General features: G+C 47.7%; 1 protein-coding gene across 1 annotated transcript in view; it reads right to left on the reverse strand.

The window, feature by feature from the left end:
• LOC115465420 (multidrug resistance-associated protein 7-like) overlaps positions 1-14,484 on the reverse strand; it is a 181,945-nt gene that overhangs the window by 94,089 nt on the left and 73,372 nt on the right. The window contains 1 exon segment of the mRNA XM_030195872.1: positions 8,349-8,423. Coding sequence (XP_030051732.1) covers positions 8,349-8,423 — 75 coding nt within the window.

Consider the following 14,484-nt stretch of genomic DNA (forward strand, 5'->3'; position numbering starts at 1 on the left):
CTTACCCTGCTTGTATTTCCTGTGTGTATATCCTGAATCCTGTCTCTCTGTCTAGCTAGTGTTTATTGCCAGGGCGTGGTCCCTGTTTCCTGCTGCTTCCTAGCTAGTGGGTTTACCCGCTGGGTATTCCCTGATCCCCAGTCTGCCTTGCTGGCATGTTGCCCTAGTCTTTGTTCCTATGTCTTGTCTCCTTGGTCTGCCGTCTGGTTCTTGTTAGTGGCTGTGCAGCAGCACTCCGTCTGAGTTTAGTTCCTAGTCCAGTTTCCTCGTGTTTCCTTGATCCTCGGTGGGTCCTCTGGATCTCCAGTCCGGCCTTGGCCAGCAAGTCCTGTCGGCCGCCCGCACGCTGGAGCTCAACTCCAGCGGAAAGGTGGCTAAGCACAGGTGAAACGGTTCCTGTTCTGCCGGTTCCAGTGGCCTACTTCCAGCCCGGTCCTTCCGGACGTCCAGTTCCAAGATGGTCTTGCCTGCCTCTGCCGCTCCTCGGCAGGGGCCCATGGGCTCACGATCCCCAGTGCTGCCTCGAGGACCTGACAGCATTCCAAGGGCCTCGAGAACGCGACAGACGTTGACAATATTTCTAAGCAGTGTGCTTTGTAAAAATATTTGATTTCTAATAAAAAGAAAATAAGAAAAGCAATGTTTGTGTACAAATGCCAGAAGCCTTAAAATTAAGATGGAAGGGTTAGAGTATATAGCACTAAGGGCCCATAGGAATTGAATGGGCTTCCTGTCATTTGCTGCACAGGAATTGCTAGCACGGTTTTGGGGGTTTTTTTGTGAAAATATCTTTATTGGAGAATGACACATGTAACATGAAAGAATGCAATGCATACAAAATAAATCATCCCGCAAATTGCATAACATGGAATGGAAAAACAATAACAGAAACACTCTCATCTTGTACGAGTCACTCAATTTTTCTCTTTAATACCCCCAACCCTCCCCCTCCCCTCCCCATTCCTGTGGTAACCTAGGTAGGCTCCAGTTGCTTTTGCAGATAGTCCTATGCCATCTTCCACATGTCCCTGAATTTCACCACTATCCGCCCCGTGGAGTGGAGTAATCTGGCCAGTTCCCAAGAGGCCATCTGCAACGTATTAGCCTTCCATTCAGCTGAGGACGGAGGGACCTTTCCCACCCAATTAGGCAGAATTACTTTCCAAGCCAGCATTAGGGTAACCAGCACGAAACGTTGTTGATGCTCTGACATATCCCAGGTCTCCATATCAGTGTCCAGACCCAATAACAAGGTGGCATAGGTCCACTCGCCCTGAGTTCCCATTATCACTTCTATTGTGGATAACACTTCCGTCCAAAATGGTTTCAGACTATTACATTCCAAAAAATGTTACACTGTAGTGCCCCGACCTATCCCACATTTGTCACAAATACCTGTGTCCCACAATGCCACAGATTTCCTCTTACTTTTGGAGATGTATACATCAGATTTTAAATTGAATCTCCTGGAGCTTCGCATTGGGAGTAACCATGAAAGCCAGTCAAAACACTTCAACACATCTTTCCCTGTTAACATTTCCCCCAGACTTTCACTCCACTTTCTCGCCAGCTGTTCGATGAGGCTGGTTCCCCGGCATTCCTTCCCCAACTTATACCACACCGAGAGCCTGTTCAAGGAAGCCGGCAGACGCATAAACCCAGCATCCAACTGTGTAAAAACAGGGTACTGGTCTCCCGGCCTCCTCAAAGAGGCAGTAACATAGTGTCAAAGCTGGAGGTAAGAAAAGAAGAAGCGAGAAGGCAGTTTCCATTCCCTCTGACAATCCCCAAAAGCAGGTATCTTACCCTCCCCTAACTCCAGGAACTGTCCCATATATCTACAACCTCCCCTTCTCCACAAATCCCAAATACTATATAACCATACCCTGCTGGAAAGTCGGGGTTCTGGATAAGCTCCAGAAAGGGCGATGATCCCACAGCCCCCCCCCCCCCCCCCCCCCCCCAGCCTTGAGCGCCACCAATCCCATGCCCTACATAGCGGCTTTAGCAACTGTGACAAATGGCTCCCTACACCCCATGCATGCACAACATTGTAGACTGTATAAAGGGAAGCGTCATGTTCCCATAAACCTTCCGGTGCATATCTTCTTTCCCATGTGTGTAATTACACCCATTGTAGTACAGCAGTGACATTGTAGAGGTGCAAATCTGGAAGGTTTATTCCTCCCTGTACTCTGGAGCCCGTCAATTTAGAATACCCTATGCAAGCCCTGCGATTCACCAAGATAAAGGAGGTTATAATTCCCCTGAATCCCACTTCATCTTTCCTGGCAACCCAGTCTCTCCACCTAGAGCACAAGGATCGGATATTAATTATCTGCTCTCTTACATTCTTTTTGTACACCACCCCCGTATCCAAATGGAGGAACACCCCCAAGTACTTCAAGGGCCCCTTGGTCCATGCAAGAGGAAAAACAGGCATGTTTCTGCAAGGGCAAGTCGAGGACAGCACCATCGCTTCAGATTTCTCAAAGTTAACCTTAAGGCCCGAAAAAGAGCCAAACTGTTGGATTAGCTCCACCAGAGCAACTATATCTGAAGATGCATGTTGTAGAAAAACCAACATGTCGTCAGCAAACAAATTGATCTTGCATTCCAGGGCTCCTGCTTTATACCTCATATAGCAGCGGTTTGACGGATCTTGCATGCCAAAGGTTCAAGCGATAGGACAAACAACATTGGAGATAGTGGGCATCCCTGTTTTGTTCCCCGTTCTAGCATAAAAGAAGCTGTAAGTTGCCCATTCACTAAAATTTGCGCTGTGGGGTTAGCGTACAATGCTCGTATTCCCATAAGGAAGTCACCCATAATTCCAAATTGGGGTAGGACCCAGAATAAGTAATCCCACATTATTTTGTCAAATGCCTTTTCAGTGTCTAGGCTAGCAATGATGGCGTCCCCCCCCCCCCCCCCCCCCGGATTGCACTCAATGCTCTCAGAATGTTAGAGGATGCATACCTACCAGGCACGAATCCTGTTTGATCATCATGCACTAGCACCGACAGCACCTTTCCCAGCCTATTAGCCAATATACCAGCAAAAAGTTTTAAATCCTAGTTTAAAAGGGAGATGGGACGATATGAACCCAGAAGTTCCTTATCGCTCCCAGGCTTAGGAAGTACTACTATTGTAGCATGCGCTAATCGCCCCACTCCCTGGCCTGGTGTGAGTAAACTTTGGCATAATGTCTGGAAAGGTCCAACAATATGGTGGCCCAGTGTTTTATAATATTCTGGACCCAGCCCATCTGGACCCGGCACTTTCGCTAGTTTGAAGCGTTTCAATGCTTGCTGTATCTCTACCCCTGTAATCGGGCCATTGAGATTATCTAATTGAGCCGCAGACAAAGTGGAGTGTTCCAGCCCACTAAAAAAACTATCCCTCCTCACCGTGTCACTACTCCCTTTGTCATACAGGGCAGTGTAAAACTCAACGAAAGCTTTTTGAATGGCTTCTTCTTTACTTAAAACAGACCCTGATTTGTCCTTTATCCTAGTAATTACTTGCTTTGGGTCTCTGTTTCAAATCAGATTTGCTAGTAGTTTTCCGGCCTTATTCCCCCATTTGTGCAACTGAAGTTTGTATATCTGTATATCCCATTTAGCTCTATTGGTTAAAATGTCATTCACTTGGTGTCTAGTAGCTAGATACTCCTGTCGTGCCTGCTTCGGTCCCCTTTTACCAGTCGGGCTCTAATGGTCTGGAGTTTGTGTGCCAAGTGGAGCAATTCTTGATCATAAAGTTTCTGCTTAAGGGCACTATACTATTTTCCCCCTCAAAGTAGCCTTTCCCGCCTCCCAGTACGTGACGAGGTCGACATCTGCAGGATTGTTGTCCCCCATAAAGTGTCCCCATTCCTGAAGTAAAAATTTTTTAAACTCATCGTCCAAGTATAAAAAGGGGTTCATTCTCCAGCCTCTCCCTCAGTTTCGTGAAGATAAGCCCATCTCCACCCAGGCCATACCATGATCAGACACCTCTCCGTCTTCCAATGCGGCCTTTCTCACCATTGGTAAGAGGGATGAAGATATCAGTATGTAATTAAGACGGGCATATACTTTATGGACCTGCGAAAAATATGTAAAGTCACGCTCCTCTGGGTTCAACACTCTCCATATATCCAAGAGATTTAGTTCTCTCTGGAGGAAATTAACTCCTCGATCTGCAAAATGCTTATGCCTAGCTTTCAGTGGGCTACAGTCTAGCAGAGGGTCTGCTGTTATGTTGAAATCTCCTCCCATCACCAAAGAGATAAAGACGCTAGCATAGCTAATAAATCAGAGAAAAATTTGTGAGAGTATATATTCAGAGCATATACAGAACAAAGGGCTAACCGCTTCCCTTGTGCGTCCCCCATCCATACTACATACTGCCCCTCTGGGTCTGATATAATTTGATGAAATACGTGGAGGGGCATAATCGAATGGGGCGCCCAAGTTTTCCTGAGGACGTCCTCACAAAACATCCCTGCGAAGGGGCGGGGAAACCCGTATTATCGAAACGAGATGGGAGGCCATCTTTTGTTTCGATAATACGGTCGGGGACGCCCAAATCTCAACATTTAGGTCGACTTTAGAGATGGTCATCCTTAGAAATGGTCGTCCCCGATTTGCGGCAATAATGGAAACCAAGGATGCCCATCACAAAAACGACCAAGTGCGAACCCTTTGGTCGTGGAAGGAGCCAGCATTCGTAGTGCACTGGTCCCCCTGACATGCCAGGAAACCAACAGGGCACCCTAGGGGGCACTGCAGTGGACTTCAGAAAAAGCTCCCAGGTGCACAGCTCCCTTATCTTGTGTGCTGAGCCCCCCCAAAAAAAAACCCACTCCCCACAACTGTACATCACTATCATAGCCCTTAAGGATGAAGGGGGGGGCACCTACATGTGGGTACAGTGGGTTTCTGGTGGGTTTTGGAGGGCTCACATTTACCACCACAAGTATAACAGGTAGGGGGGGATGGGCCTGGGTCCGCCTGCCTGATGTGCACTGCAGTACCCACTAAAACTGCTCCAGGGACCTGCATACTGCTGTCATGGACATGGGTATGATATTAGAGGCTGGAAAAAAATATTAATTATTATTTTTTTTTTTAGGGTGGGAGGGGGTTAGTGACCACTGGGGGAGTAAGTGGAGGTCATCCCCGATTCCCTCCGGTGGTCATCTGGTCATTTAGGGCACATTTTTGTGGCTTGGTCGTAAAAAAAAAAAAGGACCAAGTAAAGTCGTCCAAGTGTTCGTCGTGCACGCTCTTCTTTTTTCCATTATCGGCTGAGGACGCCCATGTGTTAAGTATGCCCCAGTCCCACCTTCGCTATGCTTCCGACACGCCCCCGTGAACTTTGGTCATCTCCTCGACGGAAAAGCAGTTGAAGACGCCCAAAATCGGCTTTCGATTATGCCGATTTGGGCAACCCTGGGAGAAGGACACCCATCTTCCGATTTGTGTCGAAAGATGGGCGCCCTTCTCTTTCGAAAATAAGCCTGAAAGTCCATCTGCTTGCTCACGAGGATCACCACTCCCCTTTGTCTACCATTGTAGGAGGCGTGTTCTAAATCCCCCACCCATTCTCTCCTCAATTTCTCGTGCTCAGTTCTAGTAAGGTGTGTTTCCTGCAACAATAAGATATCAACCCTTAGACACTTGGAATAGTTCAGAATCTTTTTTCGTTTGATGGGCAAATGAATCCCATCCACATTTAATGTGACAATCCTTAAATCACCCATCCCACCATAGGACCACGAGACTCTTTCTACTGCTCAGCTTATGTCTTCCGTATAACCAGAACGACATCCCAGCTGAGTCGTCCCAGCTCCCTCCAATCATCCATCTTATCATGTCCCCAGCACCACCTAGGTCGCTTCTCAGCACAGGAAGAATCCATCCCTCCCCTTCTATACCCCCATCTCTTTCAAATCCCATACGCTCTCCCAATCTTCCATCTTCCAAACGTATCTCCCGTACAGTCAGCTTCAAACAGTAACAAACCATCTGTCTACCCACCACTTGCACCTCCCCCTCCCCTCCAATTCCTTCCAAGTCTATAACCCCTTTCAACCCCTCCCATCCAAAAATACTTCTTTAGCTTCTCTCCACCCCGCCCTCCCCCTATACACACCAGATAACTCAAAAACAAGCAACTCCCGTCCCATTTTACAAGATCTTGCAATTAAACTGTTGAGAAAAAACAGTGGACTTTATAACATCTGCTATGTCATTTCGAAACCCACAGTATTTATACCAAACACAATAGTCCCCGTTTATGCACACAGCAGAAGTTTTGCAGGCTTTCTATAGTTTTCCCAGCATCAAAAACAGTAACAGGAAACAAAAAACCTCTGGAGAAACTCCAGGAGATATGTCCTGCCTTCATGGACGTTACACTAATACCTCATAGCAGCATGTCATGACTTTTGGGACGGCGGAAGCTGGTCAATGAAGGTACGGAGCTCCCCAGCGGATGTAAAAACCAAAGAGAGCAATTATTATGAACCAGCTGTACCTCTGCTGGGTACTGGAACGCGAACTTGATCCCTCTGTTAAATAGCTGGGTACAAAATGGCGCCGAGGCTCTCCGTTGCTCAGACACCTTGAGGGAGTAATCTTGAAATAGTAACAACCTGGTACCTTTGTAATCCAAAGTACGTGTTTTCTTAAACAACTCCAAAATTCGGGCTTTCACAGAATAGTTAAGATATCGAGGTTATGACTGGTCTTGGCTTTGCTCCCTCCTCTTTTCTGCTCCCGACACGATGAGCTCTTTCCACGTGCGCCGGGCCCACCTCTGCGGGTAATCCCACTGCCTCAGGGATCCAGCGCTCCGCTATCTCCTTCAGGTCGGTATCTTTGAAGGCTTCTGTTCTCCCGATCTTCGACTCTCTCCGCCATTTGCTCGTGCTGTTCTTTCAAGGCCCCCAATCGGTCCTCCAATGATTGAACACGGTCATCCTGGGTGGATATGCGTTCCTCAGCCTGCTGCATGCGCACCGCATGTCCCGCCATAGAGTACTTCAGTTCCTCCAGGGAGGTATGCAGTTTGGCCAACTTCTTGTCCAGCAAACTAGACATATGCCTTATAGAGATGCTAATATTGCCCTCAGGGGCATGGGAATCCGGGGACTCTCATTGTTGCGCCGCCATCTTGTGCTCTCCACTCACCACTTGCTCTTTCCCTGCTTTCGCCGACCACGTTGGCATACCAAGGCACTCCCAGCTCACAAAACCCCCTTAGAGTTAATCACTGTTTCTTCAGCTACATATTTATTGCCTCAATTTATCGGAATCATTCCATGATTTGCAATGGGGAGGGATATTTCCCACGACGGGAGCGGAGCCAAGCATGTAGGCGTCCATTCAAGTCTCTGCCATCATGTGACCTCCCCCCCCCCCCCCCCACACACACAGCACGGCTTTGTAAAAGATGCCCTAAATGAAGAAATAAGATATAATAGGTATCTCAGAGACCTGGTGGAAGGAGGATAAACAATGGGACACTGTTACCAGTGTATGATTACATACCAATGATAGGGTGGATCAAATTGGAGAGGGGGGGGGGGGACTGACACTATATGTTAAAGAGGGAATTGAGTCAAACAGAATAAAAATCAGTAGGAAAACAGATAGCAATGTGGAATCCTTATGGATAGAAACTCCATGTGTGAAGGGAAAGAAAAAATACTGGTAAAATCCCCCTGGCCAGAATGAACAGATGATAAAATGTTAACAGAAATTAGGGAAGCTAAAACATTTAGTAACACTATAATAATGAGTGATTTCAAAAGTCTTAGCACAAAGTAGGAACCCAATACAGCATTTACATGCACCAAAAACATACAAAATCTGTAAAGTGGAGATAGACCTCAGTATGGATACAAATGCCCTGAAAAATCACCATGATAAGTCTAAAAATCTCCACTGAAAAATTGTGTGATATACAAAAGTATTCTCAAAAATGAAATAGAGTCGATAAAAGAAGTAATAGCCACAATAACAGTTACAAAAATATCAAAAGTACTCATCTATTGAGTTCCATGGACAGCAAAGAGAGCAAATCGCTGCACTCAAAGCACAGACTTAATACAGTATAGTGCCAAATCAGTGGACAGAGGCAGAAAATCCTGCTTTCAGATTTTCAACAGCTCCATCTGTTCCCTTCTGCCTTGTAATAAATTCACTTGTCATAGTACAACCAGAATAGCTAGGCCTGGTTTATGCCCCATCCCTTCTTGATCCACTGTGGTATTTGTAGTGTTGATGTAAAAGGAAGAGGCAGAACTAGAAACCTGCTGGGGGCTGTACAAATATCCAGGATTGGTCAAATCTTACCTTTCTGTTGCTGCTTGACTTTGTCTCTGTGCTTAGGAGCTGCCTCAACCAGTAGCAAAATTTCAGATGGGGTACCTGCAAAAGGAGAAATATAGAGAGGAAGGAATGTATCGTTTTGTACAAACTGACTTCTAAAACTGGAAGATCAAAGGCAGTGTTAGGGGATGGCAATCAGGAGAAAAATAGAGAGGAAGGAATGTATCATTTTGTACAAACTGACTCCTGAAACTGGAAGATCAGGGGCAGGGATAGGGGGTGGCAATCAGTGCAATTACCCTAGGGCCCTCATGCACAGAAAGTCCTAGGCCTAGCTCAATCTGAAGGAGGAATAACCTGAAAATGGGTTTTGAAGCCAGTCACGAAATGCCTAGAACCCACCTGGGGGAGTTAACCCTTGGCCACCTAAAGGGTCTCTCAGTACTGCTCAGGTCCGATACCACCTGCACACATGCTCGACACTGGTATACCCTTCCACCCACCTGCTGGGTTCCACTTGCCTCTGGGCGAGTCTCTCACCCGCAAGCTATTTCCCAAGTGTTTTCTAAGGATACTGGGGAAATAACTTGGTCCCACAGTTCCCAGAAAGCACCCACAGACCAAGCACACAAACACCAGAATTCTTAGTCAGTCCAGAACAAACAGAGCTAATAAATGAATTGATTTATTATCATGGTAAAATAGAACAGTGGATGGCTGTCACAAAAAGCTTAGCCACTTGTCTGGGGCTACCCCGCGGCAACTTAGAGGGTCTATCCCCATCACAGCTCAGGCCCACCTGCACCTGCCACTTGTGATCTACAATAGCACCCTCCTCCCACCGACTGGGTCACAACCGCTTCTGGGCGAGTCTCCCGATCTCAAATTATCCCCAGCGATTTCTAGGTTACTGAGACCACACTCCGAATGGGCTCACAGTTCCTGGAAAGCACTCACAGACCCAACACACAAACCACCAAAATTCTTAGTCAGTCCAGACAAGCAGAGGCAATAAACTAAAATGTTTATTGTCATGAAAAATTAGAACAATGAGCAGAAAAGATGCAATCAGCAAACAGTAACAAGTAACTGAATATGGATCAATTATAAAACGAACGAAACATTTGTCTTATCTACTACCTGGGAAGATTAGGACATACAGCTGCTCACAGGTTATCTGTTCACAGGACCTCAGCAAAGAAATCTCTCTCTCTTTTCTCCCTGGCTAAGACTGGAGAAAATGCCAGTACATGCTGGCTAAAATTGAGCTCCTGGGCCAATCAGAGCCCAGAACAACAAGTTTTAAATGTAGCTGGCCACAACACTGCAGGTTAACTTCTCTGTGTGCCAACTAAAGAAGGAACAGTCATTTCTCTGTAACAGCCTTAAACATAATCATGCACCACCTGCTGGCCAAACGAGAGAAAATACATTTCAAGAAAAGCGAATGCTACATACCTGTAGAAGGTATTCTCCGAGGACAGCAGGCTGATTGTTCTCACTGATGAGTGACGTCCATGGCAGCCCCTCCAATCAGAAACTTCACTAGCAAAGGCCTTTGCTAGTCCTCGCGCGCCCATGCGCACCACGCATGCGTGGCCATCTTCCTGCCCGAACCGGCTCGTGTTCGTCAGTCCCATATGTAGCAAAACAAACAAGGGAAGACACAACTCCAAAGGGGAGGCGGGCGGGTTTGTGAGAACAATCAGCCTGCTGTCCTCGGAGAATACCTTCTACAGGTATGTAGCATTCACTTTCTCCGAGGACAAGCAGGCTGCTTGTTCTCACTGATGGGGTATCCCTAGCCCCCAGGCTCACTCAAAACAACAAACATGGTCAATTGGGCCTCGCAATGGCGAGGACATAACTGAGATTGACCTAACAATTATCCAACTAACTGAGAGTGTAGCCTGGAACAGAATAAACATGGGCCTAGGGGGGTGGAGTTGGATTCTAAACCCCGAACAGATTTTGAAGTACTGACTGCCCGAACCGACTGTCACGTCGGGTATCCTGCTGCAGGCAGTAATGAGATGTGAATGTGTGCAGGGGCGATCAAGGAGGACAAAGCCGTAGCGGAGAAATTAAATGAATTCTTTGCTTCGGTCTTCACCGAGGAGGATTTGGGGGGGACACCGGTGCCGGAAAGAATATTTGAAGCGGGGGAGTCGGAGAAACTAAACAAATTCTCTGTAACCTTGGAGGATGTAATGGGTCAGTTCAGCAAGCTGAAGAGTAGTAAATCACCGGGACCTGATGGTATTCATCCCAGAGTATTAATAGAACTAAAAAATGAACTTGCGGAGCTACTGTTAGAAATATGCAATCTGTCCCTAAAATCGAGTGTAGTACCGGAAGACTGGAGGGTAGCCAATGTTACTCCGATTTTTAAGAAGGGTTCCAGAGGAGATCCGGGAAATTATAGACCGGTGAGTCTGACGTCGGTGCCGGGCAAGATGGTGGAGGCTATTATTAAGAATAAAATTGCAGAGCATATACAAAAACATGGACTGATGAGACAAAGTCAGCACGGATTTAGTGAAGGGAAGTCTTGCCTCACCAATCTAATGCATTTTTTTTGAGGGGGTAAGCAAACATGTGGACAATGGGGAGCCGGTTGATATTGTATATCTGGATTTTCAGAAGGCGTTTGACAAAGTGCCGCACGAAAGACTCCTGAAGAAATTGCAGAGTCATGGAATCGGAGGTAGGGTATTATTATGGATTAAGAACTGGTTGAAAGATAGGAAGCAGAGAGTAGGATTGCGTGGCCAGTATTCTCAGTGGAGGAGGGTAGTTAGTGGGGTCCCGCAGGGGTCTGTGCTGGGTCCGTTGCTTTTTAATGTATTTATAAATGACCTAGAGATGGGAATAACTAGTGAGGTAATTAAATTCGCCGATGACACAAAATTATTCAGGGTCGTCAAGTCGCAGGAGGAATGTGAACGATTACAGGAGGACCTTGCGAGACTGGGAGAATGGGCGTGCAAGTGGCAGATGAAGTTCAATGTTGACAAGTGCAAAGTGATGCATGTGGGTAAGAGGAACCCGAATTATAGCTACGTCTTGCAAGGTTCCGCGTTAGGAGTTACGGATCAAGAAAGGGATCTGGGTGTCGTTGTCGATGATACGCTGAGGCCTTCTGCTCAGTGTGCTGCTGCGGCTAGGAAAGCGAATAGAATGTTGGGTGTTATTAGGAAGGGTATGGAGTCCAGGTGTGCGGATGTTATAATGCCGTTGTATCGCTCCATGGTGCGACCGCACCTGGAGTATTGTGTTCAGTACTGGTCTCCGTATCTCAAAAAAGATATAGTAGAATTGGAAAAGGTACAGCGAAGGGCGACGAAAATGATAGTGGGGATGGGACGACTTTCCTATGAAGAGAGGCTGAGAGGGCTAGGGCTTTTCAGCTTGGAGAGGAGACGGCTGAGGGGAGATATGATAGAGGTGTATAAAATAATGAGTGGAATGGATCGGGTGGATGTGAAGCGACTGTTCACGCTATCCAAAAATACTAGGACTAGAGGGCATGAGTTGAAGCTACAGTGTGGTAAATTTAAAACGAATCGGAGAAAATTTTTCTTCACCCAACGTGTAATTAGACTCTGGAATTCGTTGCCGGAGAACGTGGTACGGGCGGTTAGCTTGACGGAGTTTAAAAAGGGGTTAGATAGATTCCTAAAGGACAAGTCCATAGACCGCTATTAAATGGACTTGGAAAAATTCCGCATTTTTAGGTATAACTTGTCTGGAATGTTTTTACGTTTGGGGAGCGTGCCAGGTGCCCTTGACCTGGATTGGCCACTGTCGGTGACAGGATGCTGGGCTAGATGGACCTTTGGTCTTTCCCAGTATGGCACTACTTATGTACTTATGTACTTATGCACAGATGACCACGTCGCAGCTTTGCAAATCTCTTCAATAGTGGCTGACTTCAAGTGGGCTACCGACGCTGCCATGGCTCTAACATTATGAGCCGTGACATGACCCTCAAGAGCCAGCCCAGCCTGGGCGTAAGTGAAGGAAATGCAATCTGCTAGCCAATTGGATATGGTGCGTTTCCCCACAGCCAATCCCCTCCTGTTGGGATCAAAAGAAACAAACAATTGGACGGACTGTCTGTTGGGCTGTGTCCGCTCCAGATAGAAGGCCAATGCTCTTTTGCAGTCCAATGTGTGCAGCTGACGTTCAGCAGGGCAGGAATGAGGACGGGGAAACAATGTTGGCAAGACAATTGACTGGTTCAGATGGAACTCCGACACAACCTTTGGCAAGAACTTAGGGTGAGTGTGAAGGACTACTCTGTTGTGATGAAATTTAGTATAAGGGGCCTGGGCTACCAGGGCCTGAAGCTCACTGACTCTACGAGCTGAAGTAACTGCCACCAAGAAAATGACCTTCCAGGTCAAGTACTTCAGATGGCAGGAGTTCAGTGGCTCAAAAGGAGGTTTCATCAGCTGGGTGAGAACGACATTGAGTTCCCATGACACTGTAGGAGGTTTGACGGGGGGCTTTGACAAAAGCAAACCTCTCATGAAGCGAACAACTAAAGGCTGTCCTGAGATCGGCTTATCTTCCACACGGTAATGGTATGCACTGATTGCACTAAGGTGAACCCTTACAGAGTTGGTCTTGAGACCAGACTCAGATAAGTGCAGAAGGTATTCAAGCAGGGTCTGTGTAGGACAAGAGCGAGGATCTAGGGCCTTGCTGTCACACCAGACGGCAAACCTCCTCCATAGAAAGAAGTAACTCCTCTTGGTGGAATCTTTCCTGGAAGCAAGCAAGATGCGGGAGACACCCTCTGACAGACCCAAAGAGGCAAAGTCTACGCTCTCAACATCCAGGCCGTGAGAGCCAGAGACTGGAGGTTGGGATGCAGAAGCGCCCCTTCGTCCTGTGTGATGAGGGTCGGAAAACACTCCAATCTCCACGGTTCTTCGGAGGATAACTCCAGAAGAAGAGGGAACCAGATCTGACGCGGCCAACAGGGAGCAATCAGAATCATGGTGCCTCGGTCTTGCTTGAGTTTCAACAAAGTCTTCCCGACCAGAGGTATGGGAGGATAAGCATACAGGAGACCCTCCCCCCAGTCCAGGAGGAAGGCATCCGGTGCCAGTCTGCCGTTGGCCTGAAGCCTGGAACAGAACTGAGGGACCTTGTGGTTGGCTCAAGATGCAAAGAGATCTATCAAGGGGGTGCCCCACACCTGAAAGATCTGTCGCACTACTCGGGAGTTGAGCGACCACTCGTGAGATTGCATAATCCTGCTCAACCTGTCGGCCAGACTGTTGTTTACGCCTGCCAGATAAGTGGCTTGGAGCACCATGCCGTGACGGCGAGCCCAGAGCCACATGCTGATGGCTTCCTGACACAGGGGGCGAGATCTGGTGCCCCCCTGCTTGTTGATGTAATACATGGCAACCTGGTTGTCTGTCTGAATTTGGATAATTTGGTGGGACAGCCGATTTCTGAAAGCCTTCAGAGCATTCCAGACTGCTCGTAACTCCAGGAGATTGATCTGCAGATCGCGTTCCTGGAGGGACCAGCTTCCCTGGGTGTGAAGCCCATCGACATGAGCTCCCCACCTCAGGAGAGACGCATCCGTAGTCAGCACTTTTTGTGGCTGAGGAATTTGGAAAGGACGTCCCAGAGTCAAATTGGACCACATCGTCCACCAATACAGGGATTTGAGAAAACTCGTGGGCAGGTGGATCACGTCTTCTAGATCCCCAGCAGCCTGAAACCACTGGGAAGCTAGGGTCCATTGAGCAGATCTCATGTGAAGGCGGGCCATGGGAGTCACATGAACTGTGGAGGCCATGTGGCCCAGCAATCTCAACATCTGCCGAGCTGTGATCTGCTGGGACGCTCGCACCCGCGAGACGAGGGACAACAAGTTGTTGGCTCTCGACTGGGAGATAGGCATGAGCCATCCGCGAATCCAGCAGAGCTCCTATGAATTCTAGTCTCTGCACTGGGAGAAGGTGGGACTTTGGATAATTTATCACAAACCCCAGTAGCTCCAGGAGGTGAATAGTCATCTGCATGAACTGTAGAGCTCCTGCCTCGGATGTGTTCTTTACCAGCCAATCGTCGAGATATGGGAACACGTGTACCCCCAGCCTGCGAAGTGCCGCTGCTACTACAGCCAAGCACT

Source organism: Microcaecilia unicolor, chromosome 3 (assembly GCF_901765095.1).
Source record: "Microcaecilia unicolor chromosome 3, aMicUni1.1, whole genome shotgun sequence".
Lineage (NCBI taxonomy): Eukaryota > Metazoa > Chordata > Amphibia > Gymnophiona > Siphonopidae > Microcaecilia > Microcaecilia unicolor.